This window comes from Myripristis murdjan, chromosome 22 (genome assembly GCF_902150065.1).
Source record: "Myripristis murdjan chromosome 22, fMyrMur1.1, whole genome shotgun sequence".
NCBI lineage: Eukaryota > Metazoa > Chordata > Actinopteri > Holocentriformes > Holocentridae > Myripristis > Myripristis murdjan.
This window is the reverse complement of record NC_044001.1, coordinates 18,329,124-18,351,125: the sequence shown is the minus strand read 5'-3', so window position 1 is coordinate 18,351,125 and position 22,002 is coordinate 18,329,124. Positions and strand designations below refer to the sequence as shown.

Here is a 22,002-nt window from a genome sequence, read left to right as displayed (position 1 = left end):
AGCTAAAGGTGCAATGCCCCTGTTAAACATCAGCAAATCTTAGGGTTGGTAATAAAGCTTAAGCTTAGGGTAATAAATTAGCGATGGCTTGGCTGTAAATGAGTGTTTCCACTTGGCTCATAAAAAGCTTGCCGTGTGCTTGTTTTGCCCAAAACTGCATGTGCTCGGCCTGTTAAAATAATAAACGATTCAATGGTATTAGGGTATAAAAACACAGAGAGGCTTGAGTGGGCCGTCCAACAGGAAACATTTGAGAGGGAATCATAGTGCAGCCATTTCATTTGCTTCTGCATGAGTTCAGTGTGCCACACAATCACACACTCCCCAACACAATCATACAAGTACACACCCATCCACACATCATGTTAACATGTATGCTGCTGCTTGTCAATCATGTACTGAGTAGAGTTGCTATCATGAAGGAGTTGCCCTCCCCTTAAGATACGTTGGGGCAACAGCCCACTGGCTCAGGTATTGCTCCGTTCCGGCATGTGATCCCACATGTTCCTTGCTAAGCTGCTTGGTTCCAGGGAATACTTGGCTTCTGTCCTAGCCCTCATAGCACCTGTTGGGCTCCAGAGCTGGTGGGAGGAGCACGCTGCTGTCTAACTCCAGCCTGCTCCACCACCACATGGGACATTTGGTTTTCATTTCATGACTTCAACTTGTTGCTAACTCGGACTCCACAAAGCATAAGCAGATGGTCCATGGCAATGGCTCACTTCTAAAAAGGGCTAGAAATAGTTAAAAAATGTTTTTCTGCAAAACATTTTAGCTTGTAGTGAGAAATCCTCAACAATAAGCACAATAAGCGTATCAATATTGAGAATCTAAACATGTCCACCCCTGTGCAGAGATGACAGTGGAAAACAGGCTTTGATAACATGTACACAATGAGGTAACAGAAGAAAAAGAGCTTAGAGGGATCTGATAAAAGAAACAATGAAAGTTCCAGTCTGATCACACATGCAGATATTATATTCCTCATGTGAAGGAGAGGAAAATCTCCATAACATTTTTAAGGACACCACTGAGTCACGATTTCCATGTGCTCTGCAGATGACCTCCCCTACTGCCCTAAGGGTATCACCTCGAAGGTGTTCCGCTTCAATGTCTCAGCCATGGAGAAGAACTCCACCAACCTCTTCCGGGCTGAGTTTCGAGCCCTGCGGGTGGCCAACCCCAGTGCCAAGAGAAACGAGCAGAGGATTGAGCTCTACCAGGTGTGTGAACTGACCATTCATTTCCACTGTTAGCTGAACACAGGGGGTAATGCGCTCCAGTTCCCTCAGAAGGCCCAATGCTACAAGACTCTATGTCAACGGGAAAGATGAAAACATTTACAACAGGGCGTCCAACTTGCTCTCTCCTCTTTTCAAGTGCTGATCATTATTCCATGTGCTTACAGTCAAATGGATTCTACATTAGAACAAATTTAAGAGCTTGCTACAGCCGTCTTTGAGAAACTCTAGATTACCATTCGGCAATTTCTTCTTTCTCAGCTGTCAGTCTCGAAGCAATTGTCCATCCTTGTTATTTCAAGTAAGGCATTATGGTTTTGACAGAGGATTTATAGATCTACACCTGCATTTCTGTGTTTATATGGCATGAGCATTTTTCTCTGCTATGTGTGTGTAAAAATGTGTCTATTAGATGTCTGTATGTGGGGTGGCGAGGATAGATTTTTGCTCGGTTTCCTCATTAATCTCCCATGAGAGACTGGGAGTAATGATCAGGTTCCAACATTTCCTGCCAGGGAGACAAGCGTCTCCGGACTGCATACCGCCTCAGAGGCAGGCTCTGGCTAGGGCCGAATACAGACTGTCAGGCCCTCAGATTGTTTCCAGGGGCCCAGGAGGAGATAGAGGCAGGGTCAGCCACTGGGGGAGTAAAGGAGCTGCTCACCCCCACACTTCAGGCAGGAACTGATTGGCAGTTGGCTGATGCTGGCAGCCCTTGGCCCCTTGTTCCCACAGGAAGCCAGATTAGATGCTGACAATGTTCAGGAACCCGGTTATCCCAGCACTGCTGTTGGGCTGAGTGCTCAAACCCGCCCCCCAAACACACACACAAATACACTTCACTTATTTCACCCTAGAGATCAATGTCTTTGTTTTTGAAGCACAGCTTCATGCTGGTGTAGGTAGGGGTCCCTGAAATCTACCCATTCTGATCACATTAGTCTCCATGGCCAGTTTTACACATTTGGCCGCGACAGATCTAAACTCTGACATGATAATACAGTTAGGGCATGGATGCTTCTAGCTGCAACCCTGCTTTCAGAATAGTATAGTACTGTATCAGCCTAAAATGTTGGGAGCCCAGCTGAAGTCAAAGTTTGAACTGCTGATGGGAAGGACAGCCAGGTTCTCATTGGCAGTAGGGTAACACGCAGGCATTAACTTGCAGAATGGGGATATCAACACAGGGAGTCACTTTTTCCATGAAGAGAAGACATTTGGCCCAGGGCATCCTGGAGAGTCTGGCTCAGACAGCTCTGGTTGAGTGTGTGAGTGTGTGAGAGAGAGAAAGAGAGAGTTTATGCAGCTGGGTCACACTTTCATCTCTCCTTGCAGATTCTCCAGAAAGATGACCACATAGCCAAACAGCGCTACATTGGGGGCAAGAACGTCCTAACCAAGGGAACGCCTGAATGGGTCTCATTTGACGTCACAGAGACAGTTAGGGAGTGGCTTATGTACCGACGTGAGTGGGACTCCTGAAATTTTCCTTGCATCACACCTTATTACATATCACAGCTTGTGCCAAAGGGCATTGCAATTTAAAGTTCATTTAAATCAAGGAAAATGGCCTTGGGGAAAATGTCAGTTCCTCATATGCACCCCTCTGCTCTTGTTTCTTCTCAGAGACCAATCTTGGCCTGGAGATCAGCGTGCACTGTCCCTGCCACACGTTCAGTCCTAATGGTGACATTATTGAAAATGTCAATGAGGTGCTCGAGGTCAAGTTCAAAGGTGAGATGGGATCAGATACGCATAAAAAGTTCCGATTGCTTAAACTTCTATCAGAAATCAGTCATCTTTGGTTACCCGTTGTTTTTCCCAAAGCTCATCATCAGCCCTACTCTCCTTATTAGTCTGAGGAAAAAGTCCCTCTGAAGTCTAGTCCAGTGAACATGTGCCTCAAGCATTGATACTCATTTGAAGCCTTTTTAGTAAGATAATGGGTTTCCTTTCTAAGAGGGAGAGAGACAGAGCATGGGAATACAATTGGTCTGGTATCTCACTTAGCACTGGGGCCCCCGGGTCCTTGGTCCTGGGAACACTCCCCTGACTGGCTTGGCCACAAGGAATGTGCTGCCACGGCACTCAGACGTTTGGCCCTGAATTAAAAAGGGGTGTCCATATCCACGGCGGCGTCTCTCCTGAGATCCCCGCTGCTTTAGCTATCAGGGGTAGATTGGATGAGCAGACATGAGCCCAGGGGTGGGAAACCCAGGAAGTTAGGGACCAGCTCTGACTGGCGCTGAAGGAAGACAAAGAGTGAGCCAGAGATGAGTGACATCCAGCCTGGATGAAATAATAGAAATAATAGAATTCGCTGACTAGAGTGAAGGAAAGGTTTTTTTCTCTAAGTTGTGGTTCTGGCTGGTATGGTCCATACTGAACTGACTTCCTCCTGCAGGTATGGAGGGAGAATATGAGGACCGGAATCGCCCAGACCCGACTCGTCTGAATAAACAGAAGGAGCAGCTCTATCCCCACCTCATCCTCATGATGCTCCCTCCCCACAGACTAGATGCCCAATCTTCCTCCCGCAGGCGCAAGCGGGCACTTGACACCAATTACTGCTTCTCGTAAGAAACCTTTTCGTCACCCTGGAAAATATAATGCAGTGCTTTGACTATTGTTCATTGTCTTAACCTTGCTAAAAATACTGCTTTGACTGCATCTGCACAGTCAGTTCCCAGAGATGCAGGACTTTCTGGATGACACAAGCTGTTGGCTAGTTCAGAAATGGGAATGAAAAAATAGTTGCCAGTACTGTCTTTTAAACAGGGGGCTACAGATTGGCATACTATAAACCAGCCAAGGCAACAACACCTGACATCTCTCATTGAGATGGCAGAGGTGAGTACATGGTCGCAGAATGCATTGAATAAACTTGTTAATCAACTAGCTGAGCATGACAGAAGCATTAGCAACCTGATACAAGTCAAGATCTGTCCCAGTACCAGGAGACGCTACCTTCTCTTACACGCTGTCTCCTCAGCTCTGGATTTCCTCTGTCAGGCTGACAGGCAGCACCAAGACACCTGGGCTGACTCCAAGAGGGAAAATAAGGGCACACCTAAGAGTGGAATTTCTGAGCGCTTCCTGTCTCTGGCTGTGAGGCCATATAGGGAGGAAAATGTATACAACCCTTAAAATTGTATGTTATCTGTGAAATGAGGAGTGAAATCATCTCTTCCCCTCTCTCCCGTCTTGTCTGTAGCAATTATGAGGAGAACTGCTGTGTGCGGCCACTATATATTGACTTCCGCCAGCACTTGGGCTGGAGGTGGATCCATGAGCCTAAAGGGTACTATGCTAACTTCTGCTCTGGTCCCTGTCCTTACCTACGCAGTGCAGACACCACCCACAGCTCGGTAAGACACTGCAAAACTTCCACAATAAAGGCTTGAATCCATCTGCTTTTGTAATCAGGAAGTTTATACTCCCTCACTGATCCTTATGTCTCCTTGTGGTCTTTCTTCTATAGCTGCTAAGCCTGTACAACACCTTGAACCCTGAGGCATCCGCCTCACCCTGCTGTGTTCCTCAAGACTTGGAGCCCCTCACCATTCTCTACTATGTGGGTCGCACCCCTAAAGTAGAGCAGCTCTCCAACATGATCGTTAAGTCGTGCAAGTGCAGCTAAATGTCTTTGGAGTCCAGCGAGAAACCTGGGATCTGACAGCACCCAGCACTACTCAGGAGGGGTATGGTGGGGGGAGGGTAGTGTGCCCTCTATGAGTACCTCTACCCATCACCACACCCTTCCCCCTATATCGGCCATGCCCGAGCTCTTTCACATGAACAAACCCTGCAGATGCGGCCCCCCACTTTGCTCACAATCATTGGCAACGTGAACCTAGAGGATGTTTCAAATACTACTTCACTAACAACGCTCTCAAAACCATCAGAACTTTTGACCATCAGCAGTGGCCTTTCCACATCAGTGTTTTCTTCCTGTTTTTCCAGCATTCTGAACAGCCTGTATCTTTATGCTACACGACATGGGCATTCAAAGCCCATTTTCAATGAAAAGAGGAACACAACAAAAATCTTCTGGCTATGACCCCGGCATACTGAAGGACATCAAAGTAACTGCAGTCAAAACGAGAAAATGACTGAGAATGCAGACTGAACTCAGCATGATAGGATCAAGTCAAAGGGGTAAAACAAAGATTGTTTGCTTAAAGCAAACGCATCCCTCGGCCAACAATGCATGGCCCCGACACACAGGACACATTCGATTGTCTGCGCTGGAAATGAGGGCTGTGCACGCCACACCTGCCGACACTGTTAATTTAGGATTAAATGCTGTTGGATAAAAATGATCTTAGGAAAAAAATGCTGGAAACCAACCTTTATTCAAAATAGTATTTTCATGGTTATGTTTACCTCTGTAATGCAACAGGACGGTGTTTCCTGGGATTGTGTTCTTCTGAAATGAAGCCTTTCTGTTGTATGAGACAATGTACGTCACTAAGTGAACACTTCACTAGATAAACTGTAAATGTTTTTCTTATTACTCTTGGAAACACTTTTTTTTAATTAAAATATGGACAGTCTTGGGAAGAGTTGTTCTATTTTCAATACTGTTTTGGAGTTTTTTCCCATTATTTATTACAGACCACCTTATTTTAGAAGGAAATAGGGTAAAATCACATAACTAAAACACTGCATCCAGTTGGGAATCAATCTCAACTCACTGTGTGTTCTCGCTTAGAACACATACACTTACTTTTCTCAACAAAGTATAAAATAATTCCATTATTGCTTGCTATAATTATTAACTGTCAAAACTGGTCCCCAAAATGGAGCTGACACATTACCATGCCAGTGTACTGTAAGCAAACAGCAACAAAAGAGCTCAATACATGGGACTGTAAACAGGTGTTTATCAGCGCATAAAAATTTACAGATTGATAAATAGAATGTATTTGGATTCTAAGAATCTTGCAAATTCAGCATGCATTGGCTTTAATAGTAGTCAATCCACAACATAAACTTTCACATCAGCCATTACAAATAATACAAAGAACCCCAACACAATCAACATCAAGTATAATAAACCCAATAACTTTGCAAAATTGTAAACTACAATCATGCAAAACACCCATTAAAATTATCATTTTATCTGAGTAAGACAATACATAAAATTCAAGTATTTTTCACAAAGCAAAATAGTCATCATAAACATATACTAAATCTAATCATATGACAGAGATATTTTATTTTATGAACAAACCCTGAGTATGTTCACTACACAGTTATAAATAACACAAGGATATTGGTCTGGGAGGTGCAGCATTAACCTTCCTTGTAGGCAAGGCTGTGCATAAGCATAAATCCTCTTTATGTTATGCTTTGAGCTACAGAGAGTTAGTTTCTATTTTATGAACAGTCATTATGTACTGATGCAATAATATAATTTACTTATAAAGCCAAAATAAATAATTTGGTCCATCGAGGAAAAAACATTTGGGTCTCAGCAGTTTACATGAATAATCAAAAGATGACGGTATTCTTGATGGAAAACTTCTCAAAGATTTGTCAGGCCAGCAACATATTTATCATATTTCAGAGAAGGGTGTACACAACGTATGGTGCAAAAAAGGCAGCAACCAACTTCATTTCAGCTTTTAACATCAGTTTCCTTTTCCATCTTGCCTACAAGCAAAGGATGCAAAACTTTCAGCACATCCTTTGGCAATGACTTTCAGTATCTGAATTGGCAACTGTTTAGGTTTCAAGAGAGAATGGTCGCTGAAGTGTGTTGTACTGGAACCACACATGAAAGGAATTTCTCTGCATGTTCATCATTCATAGCAGCAGGATGAGAAGACACTGAGACAATCTCTATAACCCTGGTCAATCTGCAATCACTCAGTAGATCTCTCCAATTACAAAAATGCACATCTTAGATGTGCTTTTTTGTATAACAAAAACTTTTTCATAATGCTTAAGAAATGGCTTGGGGACACATATCACTGCTTGAACAGAGAATAAAAAGTTTTATGCTACAGTCAATCATCTGCTGAAGGCTATCTGTCTGAAATGTTTCCATGGCATCAGTAGCATGGGGAAAATGAGGGAGGGCAACTGTTATATTCAGATTGAGGCTAGCTGAGAGGGATGAGGGGGTGGGGGGGCTGAAAAGGCTGGATGATCTTGAGCTGCGCAACAGAATCCCAACCTGCGTCAAAGCTGGGCATTCCTGGCCCGGCAGGCTATCCACTTGCATGTCTGCGGCTGTATCATAGAGAAATTAATGGGGCCATGTTTAATGTTTGGCATGCTTTCATCTGTTGCTGTTGTCCTTTCCCAGAATACACCTCTGTAAGGATGCGGGTGTATGGTTACATGCAGAGACACCTGTCAGGCCGGCAGAGCGGCAGACCGTGCCTCTGGTCCCCTTCATGTCATCTTGGATCGGGCCTCTGGCCCTGGAACAGCTTGCGGTACACAGAGAGACCTAGGAAGCAACAGACAGAAGTTGAATTAATAAAGGTTCTGGAGGGGAAACACTAACTTTTCCTCAGAGTGCCTATGTGTGCACAAACGTCAAAACTGGAAGAAAAATATGGCAAACCTTAAAACTTTCTTCAAGGGAGCACACTAAAATTATGCTGGTGCATGTTCTTTGTAGATCCCTTTAATTCTTCATGGTCAAGGTGGTTACCAGTAGATCTGCTCAGTCAGCTCGTGGTTATCCTTTGTCTGGCTGTCCCTTCACTCTCAGCCCCTAACTCCCTATCCTATCGTCTGGCTGTGCGCCAGGCATCCAGTAGAAAAGGAATTCCAAGTACAGTTGGAGCTGCCGTGTTTGTGCTCCCAAACAGTATTCCCTTTCATTCCCTCTCGGCAGACTCTGTTTATTTTGGTGCTCTTTTACACCGTGGGGCCTGATGGAGCTGGAAAACGAAAACATCTCCCTGACTTCCAATCTGATGACATGACCGCTGGAAACAGCTTCTTCTAGCTCAGCAAAAGGGAGATAAAGGGACAATATTCTCTCTTATTTTTCCCTCTCCACATGACACATTTGAAACAAAAAATGATAAACTACTGACACTGAGTGCTTAATCCATGGCAAATTAACCTCAGAGGTATAACAAGTAGCCCATATTGCTTTTGTACGCAACAGGATAACTGATATCCTTGGTGACCAAAGACACAAATGCAAAGGAATCCAGAGTCATGCTATGTAGTTTTAAACACTGTTTCTGCCCATTTCCCCTGTCTCTCTCTTTAAAAAAGTCTAATAATATAATTGAGGGCAGTGATGGAGCCCCTCTCTTTAAAGAAAAAGATAAAGGCTTATCATCAACTAGTTTGAGTAAAACAGCAACTAGCATCTGAAAAGGGGATGACAGCCAATAACTACCTTTTCTGTTCCAACAAGGCACCACACAAAGTCTTATTTTTGTAGAGAGAGGTCTAAAGCTATCCGTCTTGACATGATCAGGATCCCATTAAAATGGCACAAGTGCAGCATTCATTTCCTTCTCAAACAGAAAGCAATAAATCTTCTTTCAGTCGCCGTCTGTGGAGCCCTGGGAACTTCAAGAGAAGGATTGTAAAACACATGTGGCCGATAGATATAATCTAGTTTCATAAGCACTGATGGGTCCTCATCAAAATCCTCTTCTCATCCCACATCAAAAATGAATATGGGTGTCACAAAGAGACTAAGATGAAGCAGAAATGGGGAAGGAAAGAAAGGCAGGGAGATGGGGGGTGCCAAACAGGGTACGGAGTGAGCAGGAAAGTTTTCAAAGTATAAAGAGAGAGAGAGAGTTGTATGAGCAAAGAGAGGAAGAGATGAAGAGAGAGCGCAAGAGAGATAAAGGGAGAGTGTGATTAATGATGGTTGACAGCTGATCATAGAGAATGCTCTCCATTTGGACCTACTCTAACTCCCTGTCACAATCGATCAGGAGAGCCCAGTCATCTTGCTACAAAGGTACACTGGCCAGGCAAAAAACCCTGACTCACTTCTAAGCTCCACAAAGGCTGTGCCCCTTCCAATAACAATGCATCCCCACCCCCTTCCAAAAAAACACCACACCAACTCTCTATTAACTCCCAGTACCGTTCTCAATGCATGGCTAAATCTGCCTTGTTAACTAGTTTAAATATTGGGCTTTTGGTTCTCTCCTTCGTTCAGACTTTTTTTTTTTGCTCTCTGGAAGTCAAGAGTGAAGCATCTCCCCCACTCTCTGCGCCCTGAACGATGGAAAAAATGCATTCATGAAATTCAGAAGCTGCTCCCAACGGATCCAGTTACAGTTATTGATGAGTTTATAAGATGTTTGTTAACCTACGCCAGCCGTCATACTTCAGGGGAAAAAGAGAGAATGAAAGAAAAAGAAATGTTCTGGTTGCAGGCACGCACCTTTTTTTGGGGGGGAGGTAGTGGTGGTGGTGTGGGGGTGGTGGTTGGTGCATAGCTACTGTATTTTTCCAGCAGCTCAGTTTAGACAGATGCAGGCTCATCTCATTTTCTCTGGGTCGGCTCAAGTGTGACCCTCACTGATGATGAATGGTGTGATTTACTAAAGCTAATGTATAGGAGGTTTGTGGGAACAGTCCTTGATCAGACAAACAGATGTGCATCAGCACAAACGTCTTAATATCACTGTAACTGCAGTAAGCTGAACACTTCCCCTAGTCCCCTGCTCTAACCCAAGGATGGAAAGAGTTGTGCAACTAGTGCAAGATGACAGGGCACACGTGAGTGCGTGCATGCACAATTGCATACAATAGCACAACACACTTAGCAAAAACTGAGCTATATTTTTCAGTCTGTTCTTGTGATTTCTGAGGCACAACTGGACAGGGATTTAGGTGGCTGGGCAGCAATTAGGACTGGGGAGGAATGGCCAACAGATGGGAATGCCCAAACCGTTCCCATCACTGGATCTCATTACAAAAGAGAGATGTCATCACTGTAATGCCTCTTTATCCTCCAGCAGTAATCTGACCTCTAGACTTGGACACATGGAGACTATATGATCAAACAGCAGATTACTGCACTGGAAAGTTAATTATGTGTTTATGCCCCCACATTTCTGGCTGCTTCAACTCTACTGGCATTAACTCTGAAGAGGACTATAGCGCAAGACATTATGTTATAATAACCAATAAAACCTATCCCTAGGGCACTTTCACTTGTACTGTTCCGCTAAGATTGCAATGAAAGTTTGTACAGTATTTAATAATGTAGTAATATCTTACAGTGTGTGAAGCCTGATAAGGTGGAGTCTTTTAAATGTCATAAATTTAGCCATCACATATACCACTAAGTAAGCAGAAACAAACTAAAAATATCCAGTGCTGTTTATCACTCCTCAATTGGGACATGGCCACTATGCCTGGCTGTAATCATTGGCGCTGGCACAGACAGGGCATACCATACCGTTTGCCCGAGGACTGCAGCACTGCAGCACAGTACAGTGCACATGTGTAACTGTGACATGTCAGACCCACCTGTTTTCCCGCAGACGGCCTCGTACACCATATGCTGGCCACTGGATACAGTTGCATTGGCTGGACTCTCCGTGGACGTCTGCCTGTTGGTTAGACACGAGATAAGGTTGAGTGAAGACTGATCAAGACTCATTCCTAAGGGATTAGGTAGTGAAGGTCATTCTTATCACCACTGCCCTGGCCCAAGGTGTAGGGACACTTCCCTCTAGAATTATGCCAGTATCAATTTCAACTCTGAGCTACATGTTGAAGTATATGTGAGCGTATGTGTTTCTGATGCAAGACAAAACTGGAGATTCAAAATAGTCTTTCTATGCATCCAGTCCAAGGGGGCTGGTGGGGTTTTCTTGACATTCAGTAGAAGTAGATGTTAAGTGTTTACTGAGTGCTTCTCATGAGTTATTGTGATGGGGAAGGGGCACATTCCTTCTCCTTGGTAGCTGTCCTGGGTGAGGTGTTTTTCACACTGGTTAGATGACTGTGGTGATAACTGAGAACAGGGGGAGTGTAGGCAACAGAGAAGTAATAGAAATGGGCGTTGTTCGGTGGATAGGAAAGTACAGCATTTAACAAGGACACCACAAAAGAACAAACTACTGTAGTGCATTTGCGCTTCACGGTTCTGGGGCTCATAAACAACAAATTACATAGACTTTTTCATGGATTCAGACAACACACAAATGTCTGTGCCAATATGGCGTTTTCACTGTGTAAGCCATTATAAGTAGTGGTAAGACATAGGGCAGGGGCAGACAAGTCTGTAACCTTATACATTAAATCTGTTAAGCATTTTTTAGGGTGAACAATAAATAAAGCTTAGCTGGCATTAACCTCTCGCCCCATAACAGCAGCTTGCCAAAGCAGCATTAACAAGGTAATGAGGGTACACACTGCCTCCTTGTAAGGGACTGCACAGTTGTTCTTTCATACCATTACACAACCACAAATAGAACTGGCCCACTTTAAGCGTGGCATAACTTGACAGGAAGCAACCCCTTTCATATTTGGAGGGAAAAAAACTTGACCTCTGGGTTCTTCACATCACTTTCTTTGTCAACAGTCTCTCACTCTGTCACTTCAAGAGTCAGGCGGTCAGCACCAGTGTAGAGGAGGACCAAATCCTGTGAACTTGCAGTATGCTCAGATAAAATACTGACCCACAGTTGAACATTTCAGAAAAATACTTGGGAGAGGGGTGAAGTACATATGTAAACAGAGCTAAGATGCAGCCATACTTTTTGTGCATGCAGGTAGCTAGCTTGCATGACTTAATGTTACTCAGACTGACCAAGGGGATAAAGTTCAACCATAAACACACTTTTGGCAGCTTCTGTGTGTATACAGTATCCTGTAAAGCTAACTGCTGCTGTGGCTGACTAATAGGGAGTGAAGGCAGCGGTGAGGCTGACATTAATGGTGCTGCTGTAATTGTCACCCTATTAGTAATGCCACACGACAGCTAGGGTTTCCGTAGTTACAGCTGCAACTAGGCAAGCCTCGCAAACAAAATACCAAACATGTTCATTTATTTGTGTTACAAATTGCTGCTTTCAAAGCCTTCGCTGAAGTCATACCACTTTGAGACCTTGCAGCCCCTTGACTCGTTGGCAGTCGTCGTATGTTGATAGACCAGAGAGCCCTGCCCTCCTGGATATGATGCAGTAGCAAACATATTTCATGTTGGCTGGATTTAAAAATCAAACCACAATACAAGGGATGTCACTGAAAACCACTGCCAAGTTCTATTCAGCTTCTTGGAGTCTTCACATCAATTAAAACTTAATGTAATGGGGCAGACACAAGTGCTGACAAGCCAGTTGGTGCAATTAGCAGACAGGACAGAGTCAGCATTTACTGATAACGCTGTGTTCTGAGTGGATGGTGTTCTGTTGAATAGGGAGAATGAATGGAGGAATTTCCTCAAACAGAGGAGACCGTTTGGCTGCATCAACAGAAAACTGCAATCCCCTCTTTTTCTTTTCCTAATCTTGATCTTTATAAAAAATGAATTTCCCTTCCTAAACAAGGCCCAAAACCAAATGTCATAGATCCAAATAACAACCGTCGGGGATCAACATCAGTGGTGTATTGTTCCAGGGAAAACCAGACGAGGTCAGTGCTGGTAAATTGGTATCAAAATCAGCTTTGTGGGTTCAGAGTTCAACAGCTGGCTAGTGGAAGGTGTTTGGAGGGTTGAATAACCTTGGGCAGTTTGAATACACCCAACACAGTGATTCTATTATAAGGTGGAGGAACTAAAGCCTACACTGGGATGGGTTTCAGATGTGCCTCAATAACCAAGGTATTGAGTTGCCCCTAAAATGAGAGCTGGGAATAAATGGAAGCAACTTATTATCCAGCCATTTTCTGCGAACAATCATCTCCTCTCTTCTGGACAGAGTTTACTTTCTCTGTCATTCTTTCTTTTCCCCTCTCTTTATTCTTTCTTTTCATTGTTTCCATCAGTGCATTTTTGGTCCTGAAGCTTCCGTTTTTCCCACACTCTCCCCTGTCACACTGGTCGACCGCAAAAATGCAGGACAGTGGAGAGTGTGAGGGGGCTCTGGAATTCCACATACAGAGGGTAAACACAGCAACTGCCAGGAAGACACACACACAGGAGCAAACACCGCACCTACCCGGCTGCCCTAACCTATTCTATAACCCCAACCCTGCACCCCTGCCCTCTTAACTCTTCATCTGCCTGTCCTCTAACAGCATGACCAGGAGAGTAAAATGACTGACTTCTCAACATTAACAGTGCAAAAGTGGTGCCCTGTGCCCTCTGCTACTCTTTGGCCTCATCAACCACATCAAAGCTCTACTGATCAGAGAGCCAGCGAGCCTGCAAAGCTTTGTTGCATTGGATGAATAGACACACACAGACAGTTTGGCAGGCAGACAGTTAGGAAATTCACACATCACATTAACCCACATACACGAACACAACACACACACAAAGATTTCTTCCAGTCACAGTGCTACTGAAGTCCTGTCTTCTCCTTTTACACTCCACTAAAGAGGAGTGTAAAACAGTTTGAGGAACCCTTCACCACTGCAACAATGTGCTTTAAACAAACAAGCACCCCAGATCACCAAGGTTTGCTGTTGTTGTGTAATTTGGCCAGATGTTGCAGTAATAAAGTCATACTGCAAGCGTGGGAAACAGCTGGCACTTTAGCCTCTTTCACTCCTTTATACTCCTCTCTTCCATTTCTTTTATTTCCCTTCCCTGCTCTTCAGCTTATCTCCAAACCAAACAGGGTTTAAATGGTGCTCAGGGCCAGGCCCTTCCATTGAACCGCATTCTGTTTACGGTTCAGGCAGAAATCAGGCCTGTGATGAGGTTGTTTACTGAACAGGCAGATACAGCCTGCAGCCAAGAGACTGGGAGCACTCCACTCCACACATATTCTAACTCTCATTAGCTCTAGCCATTTCCTCTTGAACTCACGGATGCCATGCACCCTGACTGACTCCACAAGAAGGGCCCAATCAATGCCACCCCGCTGCAACCATGTAATATGACATAAATTATATGGTGACTGTGTTAATCATTCAGCTATACTGGATTTAAGCAACATGGAAAGAGAACAATTTTGTGGAGTGTAAGTGCACTGAGTCAGCTGCATGGCTGGTCTTACTTGATGAGGCGCTGAGTTGCTGTCTTCCTGATTCGGCCCTCCCGGGCACTGCTTGGTGGCTTTGGGGTAAGAGCAGGACTAACATGAGTCTGCATATGGTTGTGACTATGGCTGTGATTGGGACGGACAAGATGGCTGGCTGGAGTGTAGCTGGATGAGTCTTTGGGAGCCTGGGCTCCTGGAGCGTTTGTCTGGCCTGGCAATAGAGTCTACGGAACAAGAAAGGCAAAATTAGACAAAAGGTCAGCTTAAATTACATAAAATAAGCTCTCTGATGAACTTATTGTCATGCAATAAAACACCTGTTAGCAGTTTCAGCGCTGAGTGTCCAGTATTTATGCAGTTAGCAACAGCGCAATACACACTGGCTACGTGATACTCATCCACTAATCACAATTTTTAATTGATTGAAAACCTAATTTGCTAAAACGTTGATGTATTCCTTCAAAACTTCATCTACCTGACATATATTGTTTACACAACTTCAACAAATAAAAATTATCAGTGAGTTACAAACAAATTGTCATTATATGTACTCAACCTCCACACCAAAAGAGGAAAAGGGAAGAGCAATCAAATCCAAAATGGATTACTCATAGGAAAAAAATGCTGTCTCCAGTCATTAAGGTGAAATATCAAAGGCCCTGACCTGAATTATTGTGGAAATTAATGAAATGTCATCCAATATCAAAATAAACTCCACATTTTTTGCAACCCACTGCACTGAAAAAGTAAATTCCTCACATTATTTACTTGTTTAGACAAGATTGCTCTTCAAAGGCTCAGGAAGGCAGAAAATAGCATTTTCTATCTGACATAATATTTAAGAGCCACAATTCACTGGGTCCTTGAGATGCTGGGGAATGCTTTGCACACATTCCTTCCACATCTCATGTCTATGCTATTTTCTCTGCCGCTTTATACGGCTATCTAACAAGCTAATGGTTTTCCAGCTTCCCAGCGCAGCCGTTCAAAGCGCCGGCCGGGTGACAGGGAATATCTGATGTAATTTCTGTGTTGATAAATGAGAAGCTGAGTTTCCAGGTTGCAAGGTCTATAGCCGCGTTGCAGTTTGAGCGGGGCCAGGAAGGGCACCTTTCTTTGGCTGCCAGGTGGCCCCAGGCCAAGCCTGTGGAGGAGCCGTGCAGTCTGCACCCAGTAACTGGAACACAGACTGGAGCGCCGGAACAACCCCCTCTCTCTTTCTCTCTCTTTCTCTCTCTCTCTCCCTCCTTCTCTCACACGCACACACACACACACACACACACACACATACACCCACTTTCACTCCACCAACACTTGTTTTTTTATATTCAGTAAAGCCAAATACTTCAATACATTTTCCAATAAGGCCAGAGAAGCAGGCAAGTTGAGCTCAAGGATGTGGAGTGCAAAGCCTCTCCATTGTCTCTGTCATCTCACTACAGAGTTGAGTTAAGTCACTGGCTGACTCTCATCAGCGTGCATGCTCTGCAAAGAGGGATTTACCAGGCAATTCTATTCTTAGTCAAATAGAATAGATCTTTTTTGCCGTGGAAGACAGGGAAAAGCTTTAGAACTGAAAAGCTCAGTCTCAGTGAAGATGCTCATCAGCAGGGCGGCCAGGCAGAGAACCCAGGGGATGGACCAGGGCAGTGACAGCAAAGATTTCAGGGAGGGTTTCCTGATTTGATGGTGACTCAGCCATGCCCAGAGTCAGCCTTCCTATGACCTCAGTGTGTGAGGGTTGAACGACAGGATGGCTCTGTCTCAACATGGGGCCATGTACTACACAATCCCCAGTGTAGTGCAACTATTTCTAACAGGGAAATGCTCCTGCTGCCATATGCTTCAGTACCAGGTACTGCTGCATGATGAAAGATGCTAGCACTGAGTGAAGCTTGGTTAACTGGCAAACTGTGCTCAATCAGAGACCTCACTATGGGAGGGGATGAGAGGGGGAAGGGACCAAAGGCAAGGAAGGGGGATCACTTTCACAAAATGCCTTGCGTAAGGCTGCTGGACTGAGCCAAGAAAAATATCACCTCAATTGTATTAATTAGGGCCCAACCAAGATGATGAAAAAAACAATGACGTGAGCGTAACTGCATTACTCAGGAAGGATCGGAAAAAAATTGTGCATCCAATCATTCCACCCTTTAAGTCGTCCCTCGGCACTCTTCTGTCTCCATTTTTCTCTATCCATAGAATGACTCCACAAGAATCATCAGAAGACGAATAAACACACTTCCTATTAAGATCCACTTTCAAAGCAACTTTACAGAAAGACAGAGAGCCCATAGTTTCTCAAAACGTGAATATAATACTGTGTCAAATGACCTAAAGCCCTCTACCTTTTAATCTCTCTCAGCAAACAGCCAAATCACATCTGTCACGCCTAGTCAGCCATGACTAAAAGGTTTTTTGTTGCTACATTACTCCAGCTGAGCAAATCATGTCCCCAAATTTTGTTTGTGTTGTAATGGGAATACAAATGGAGCTCAAATCTGATATAAATGTAATGGACTCAAAAACCATCATGGCATCTGTACTGGGGCCCCACTAGTGCCCTTATGTGTAGCATGCCTTGATTACTCACCTTCAAATAAAAGCCAAGCAAAGTCACTCAGCTGAACAAAGAAAAGTCTTGGTGTGAGGAGTCATGTTTGCTCTCCAGGAATGAGCTTCTGGTGAGGATGTTCCCACTGAACACCATTTTGTTCAGTGGTTTGGACTGAGATTCTCAGAATAGCTTTGTAAATGTAACATGAAAGCTTTCCCCTTGATGTGGGTGCTTTTTGCACTGTTTTGGACTGCACTGTGCTCAGCTAAAGGAATATTTTGTACAGACACAAATATGAGGGTTTTCCAGAGTTATAAATCAATGGTTCTCATAAGCTTTGCACAGTGTTTTCATCCATGTGGTGCTGAAATAAGAGTAAGACATCAAGAGAGACAGCAGGAGAAATTGGAACAATCAGGTTTCCCTCTCAACCCTGATTAAATAAAATGCAGATCCCTTAATGTTTTCAAAGAACAATCCTTAAGAAAGTAGACTGCAAGACCTGCTACAGTGCTTGCAGTGCTTTTGGGTACCTGATGTCGGCAAAGGCTCTGTTCCAGGACTTGTTGAGACTGGAGTCTCTGCTGCTGCAGTTGTTGGATGGCAAACTGAAGCTGGTAGCTTCCCTGGGTGGGCTGGTAGTGCTGCTGAGCACTCACCCCTGTCATCAGACTACTGGTATTCTGCATCTGGTCGTTCCAAAGACCGTCCTCATCCTTCTGTGGCCTGTGGCTTTGAGGGTGGGAATGAAGAGATAAAGTTAGTAAACAATTCAAATCAATGATGATAAAAAAGACACTCCCTTCATCTGGGTGATAAAAATGCAAAGTGTACTGCCTACCATTTACAATGGTATGATTAACACCTGATTTTCTTTTATTTACATTGTATTTTCTGAATTCCTGTGATTCACAGGAATTCAGAAAATACAATTGCAACCTTCACCGTGAGGGTTGCAATTCTGGGTATAGAATCTGAAAATTCCATGGAATTAATGAATAAATAAATAAATAAAACAGATGTGATACTTTACAATGATCACATGATCAATGAAAATTACAAGATATGTCACTCCAGCCTAACAGTATAATTTGTTACTGTTAAACACTACAATAGATTGATATGTGTAGTTAAGGTGCAACCTCCTTTATATATTATAATATAGAGAAACAGGAGACAAAACTGAAGTAGATTTAACAGAGGAGCGAAAGAAAATTCAGAGACCATGTTAAAAATATTGAGCCAGTCTTTTTTCCTAATAATAACTTGCTGTGTTATTAGACAACTGCTTTAACAGATTGATGGGGAAGTTAATCGTTTACAATGATGGCAATAAACTGTGACCTCCTGTGTTTTCCACCATGTACTTTTCCCTAAATCCTCCTACTCTCCGATGAAGCTGCTACCAACTTAACAGGATCATCAATCCACAGTTCACATCTTTGGTCTCAAAGTTAATAACTGCCTGGAATATGGCAACATGGTTCAAGCTTCAGTGGCTCAATAGTGATTCATGGGCGCAATTGCTACCATCTTCTTCTTGCCTGTTACTGGACAATTCAGCCAAGGCGGGAACATAGTATTAGCTAATTAGCTGCCCCATTTCCCTCCACATGTTAAGTTGCAACATCAGGGGTGAGAAGTAAAAAAGACAAGACAGCTCACAGTGTCCCAGCTGGTGGCTGCTGGGCCCACAGAAGCCTCAAGTCAAAGTTTGCAAATCAGAGTCAAAGTAGAGGGCAGGCCTGTGGCAAATGTAGGCTGAACTGGAAACCTTTCCTCCTCGCCTCAGCGCTCTCAGAGCTTCACGTTCCATCCACATCACAAAGCCACAACCTGGAAAGCAAACCTTTTGACCGGCTCCACACGTTTGTAACTGGATTATCTGTCATTAGGACTAAGCCTGTTTCAGCCTTTTGCCTTTATGGCTCCTGCTAAAGAAATGAGGTGTCAAGGCTCCCCCTTAGCCAAGCTTCATGAGTTTGTATGGAATATGGTGTGCTGCTCTATATGTACCACTTCAGCCAAAAATAATGCCATAAAGAGCTGTGTTGCCAGCTGAGAGGGGGGGAATGAAAAAAGGGAGATAGAGGCAGAGATAAAGAAAAAGGATCCCTGAGGGTCCTAATGAGAGAAAAAGGTTCTTGGAAATTCCTCCTATTACATGCAATAACATTTGTCCATCGCAAGAGTTAAAGAAAACATTGTCAGACTTGAAATCACAATCGCTGCAACATTTTTAGAAGCAAACTATGATAAGGTCTAAAATTAGAATTCAATTAATCTTGAATAACAATGCATACTGCGGGAAAATAATCTAGTGTCGCTCAAGAGTCTGCCTGAAAAATATTCCCGTCCTGTGTAGCCAAACAAAGACACAAGGGATCAGAAACTCGTGTGAACATGCTATCCGCCCATGCATTTCTCAGTTCACGTAATGGCATATATATTGCAAAAACAACTGGTGTGACCATGGGCCCATTCAATTTTTTTCAGCCTCTCCAAACAAAGGCATGTCTGTGAACCTTGTAAGGCCAGAGATTCTACGACGCCAGGAGACAAAACAAAACCTCAGTCTTTTGTTTATAGCAGTTCTTATTTCCTATAAATTAGCTAAAGTTTGCAGTCCACAGGGATCTACAGTGCTAACATTTTACTAGCATGTGCACCAAAATTTTAATTCATGATGCCTAGACAACAGAAAAGCAGCACATTTGAGATACTACATGAAGATGGCATTTACACTTTCACAATGCATGCTCTTCAGTTTGTTTCCTGTGCTCCTGCATTTTTTAGTTCTGCTGCACAAATGCTCTTCAACTAAAAAATATTCCTGAACTGAAAAAATGTCGCTGTACTGTATTCAGAAGGTGCTTGTCAACACAAGTTCCAACAAAAAAATGGATTGTCCTGACTCCCACATCAGAGGGAACGAGAGTTCCTGGCCAAATAATTCAACACCAACCAACAAAATATGAAAAAGGAGAGAGAGAGAGAGAGAGAGAGAGAGAGAGAGAGAGAGAGAGAGAGAGAGAGAGAGAGGGAGGGAGAGAGAGAGAGGGAGGAAGAGAGAGGGAGGAAGAGAGAGAGAGAACAGTGCTACATCTGAGTTTCTCATCAGTAGTACAGCATATGCATGGCGCTTCAACAATCTGGGACTTCCCTGCCTGCGGGTCTGCTGCATGTGGGTGTCAATTCACTCCCTGCTGCGCTCGCCATCCTTTAATATGCTGATATGACTTACAATAACACAGCAGTGCAAGCTGAGCACATGTGCGGCATCAATCTAACTCTGCGTGAATGTGGGAAAACGGACCGTTAAAGATGACATCATGCCATAACCCACATTATCTCAAAAACCCTGCATGGTCACTGTGGACATCAGTCTCAGGAGTCTGGGGGTATTTCCAGCAATTATTTATTTCTCATTTCACTTGTTCAGAGCAATAACCTAAGAAGTACTGATTCTTAAAATACAAATTATCTGGGGTTTGTTTAAATAATAGCTTATATTGCTGCATTGGTATAGTGCAGTGATTTGTAGAGGGAACCAGAAACCTGCAGTGGTTCCTGAAGGAATTTCAGGGTGTCCCCAAATAAATAAGAAAGAATTCAATTTGATTATGATTTGACTCTACAGAAGTTATCCTAATAAGACTATGCAGTGTCTCCACTGTGTTTAGATGTGTTGCATCACAACAAGGATATTACCACAATGTACGAGGAAATGTGAAATTAAAATAACCGCAATAACAATGCAATTTAGTCTTATTGTTATAAGTGTAACCCAGATTTTTTGGAAATAATGAATGAATTGATCACTGCATGAATAAAACATTTTTAGCATTATTGTCCAAAACACCACAACTGTAAACAAATTACAGAGAAAACCCAGGAGCATGTATAAGGATGATTTTATATATATATTTCTCAGTAATGGTATTACCTCCACTCAAACAGTGTCATCAGTAATCTATCTCTTTCTTAAATTAAAAATAGCTACAAAGAACTCCTCCAAAGGGGTTCCTCAAGATATGACCTTTTAAAATGTGATATGGGGTCTAATACCCACATCTGTTTGGAGGTCCTTCACTTGAAAAGTCTGGGAACCCCTGGTATGTGCATCTGCCACCTGGGCGACAGGCATGTAATAATTCTGCACACTGAGGGGTGGGGTTCTGCTGGGAAGATGTCTATGTCCGCTCATTAAAATAGCTATCTAATCCATTCAATGGAATTTCACTCATTTTTACCTTAGGGGTTCTCCAAACTCCTGTTACCACATCTGGGTCCAATCGATGCAAATAAAAATGTGTTGTTTTTTTTTTCACAAAAAGAACAAAGTCAACAAAATTTGGGGGGGACCTTTCCTTTCATCTTCCAAAAAGGTGTTTTTTTTTGGTTCAGCAAATGGACAGTTGCAAAGTCTGCCGTAATGAAATGTCCTGACAAAATCAGACCAAATATAACAACAGTTTAACAAAATATTGAATAGATCTAAAAATAACCGGTTTGAGTATGGTGGCAGTATTTCTCAGTCCTAGTGGTCACAGAGTAAAAAATACACTGGAGTGGTGATTCTACCTCACAGCTGGACATGGGAGTTGCCTTAGCTTCTGTGGTCATTAGTGCTGGCCAGGGTTCCATCTCTGCTTTTCTACCTGGCTGTGTACGCGGGTGCTGCCCTTGTTTCTTCAGACATTTGTGCCAACTGTGGTCACTGTGGTCACATTTCTCCACCATATTTCTTTTGCTGTTTGTCCCAGTACCTATTGCCTGCTTTTCTTGGGAGTTTTTCCTTTCACACACTTAGCATCTAAAGCTGGTGGCGACCTGGAAACTAGGCAATGGAGGATAGGTAGGTTTACTATATCCTATTAGAACAAGCTGTTTTGTGTCTTCTCATTTGTTTTGCTCCCTTGTACCTGTGTTTCATCATTTGTTCTATGATTGTTGATTATTTAGATCAAGGTAGGCTCATTCTTTGTAAAGTCCTTTAAGACATGCGCGTGATGAAGAGGTATTTAAGTTTATGAACTTAAACTTGGTGAAGGCTTTGTGGTTATTTGTATACCAAAAACAAAACGGAGCTAAA

General features: G+C 43.3%; 2 protein-coding genes across 4 annotated transcripts in view; one reads left to right on the top strand and one right to left on the bottom strand.

The window, feature by feature from the left end:
* Window positions 1–5,795, top strand: part of tgfb3 (transforming growth factor, beta 3) — a 29,159-nt gene extending 23,364 nt beyond the window's left edge. Inside the window, exons 4-9 of the mRNA XM_030044539.1 lie at window positions 1,060–1,223; window positions 2,577–2,706; window positions 2,868–2,975; window positions 3,646–3,817; window positions 4,456–4,609; window positions 4,723–5,795. Coding sequence (XP_029900399.1) covers window positions 1,060–1,223; window positions 2,577–2,706; window positions 2,868–2,975; window positions 3,646–3,817; window positions 4,456–4,609; window positions 4,723–4,881 — 887 coding nt within the window. The 3' untranslated portion in view covers window positions 4,882–5,795. The remainder of the gene's footprint in view (window positions 1–1,059; window positions 1,224–2,576; window positions 2,707–2,867; window positions 2,976–3,645; window positions 3,818–4,455; window positions 4,610–4,722) is intronic.
* Window positions 5,796–6,110: 315 nt separating this feature from the next.
* The window catches only part of ttll5 (tubulin tyrosine ligase-like family, member 5), a 55,078-nt gene continuing 39,186 nt past the window's right edge, over window positions 6,111–22,002 (bottom strand). For all 3 annotated transcript variants that reach the window (XM_030044534.1, XM_030044533.1, XM_030044535.1), the window contains 4 exons: window positions 17,441–17,639; window positions 14,366–14,574; window positions 10,722–10,804; window positions 6,111–7,704 (listed from right to left, as the gene is read on the bottom strand). In XM_030044534.1, the coding sequence (XP_029900394.1) occupies window positions 7,652–7,704; window positions 10,722–10,804; window positions 14,366–14,574; window positions 17,441–17,639 (544 nt within the window). In that variant the 3' untranslated portion in view covers window positions 6,111–7,651. The remainder of the gene's footprint in view (window positions 7,705–10,721; window positions 10,805–14,365; window positions 14,575–17,440; window positions 17,640–22,002) is intronic.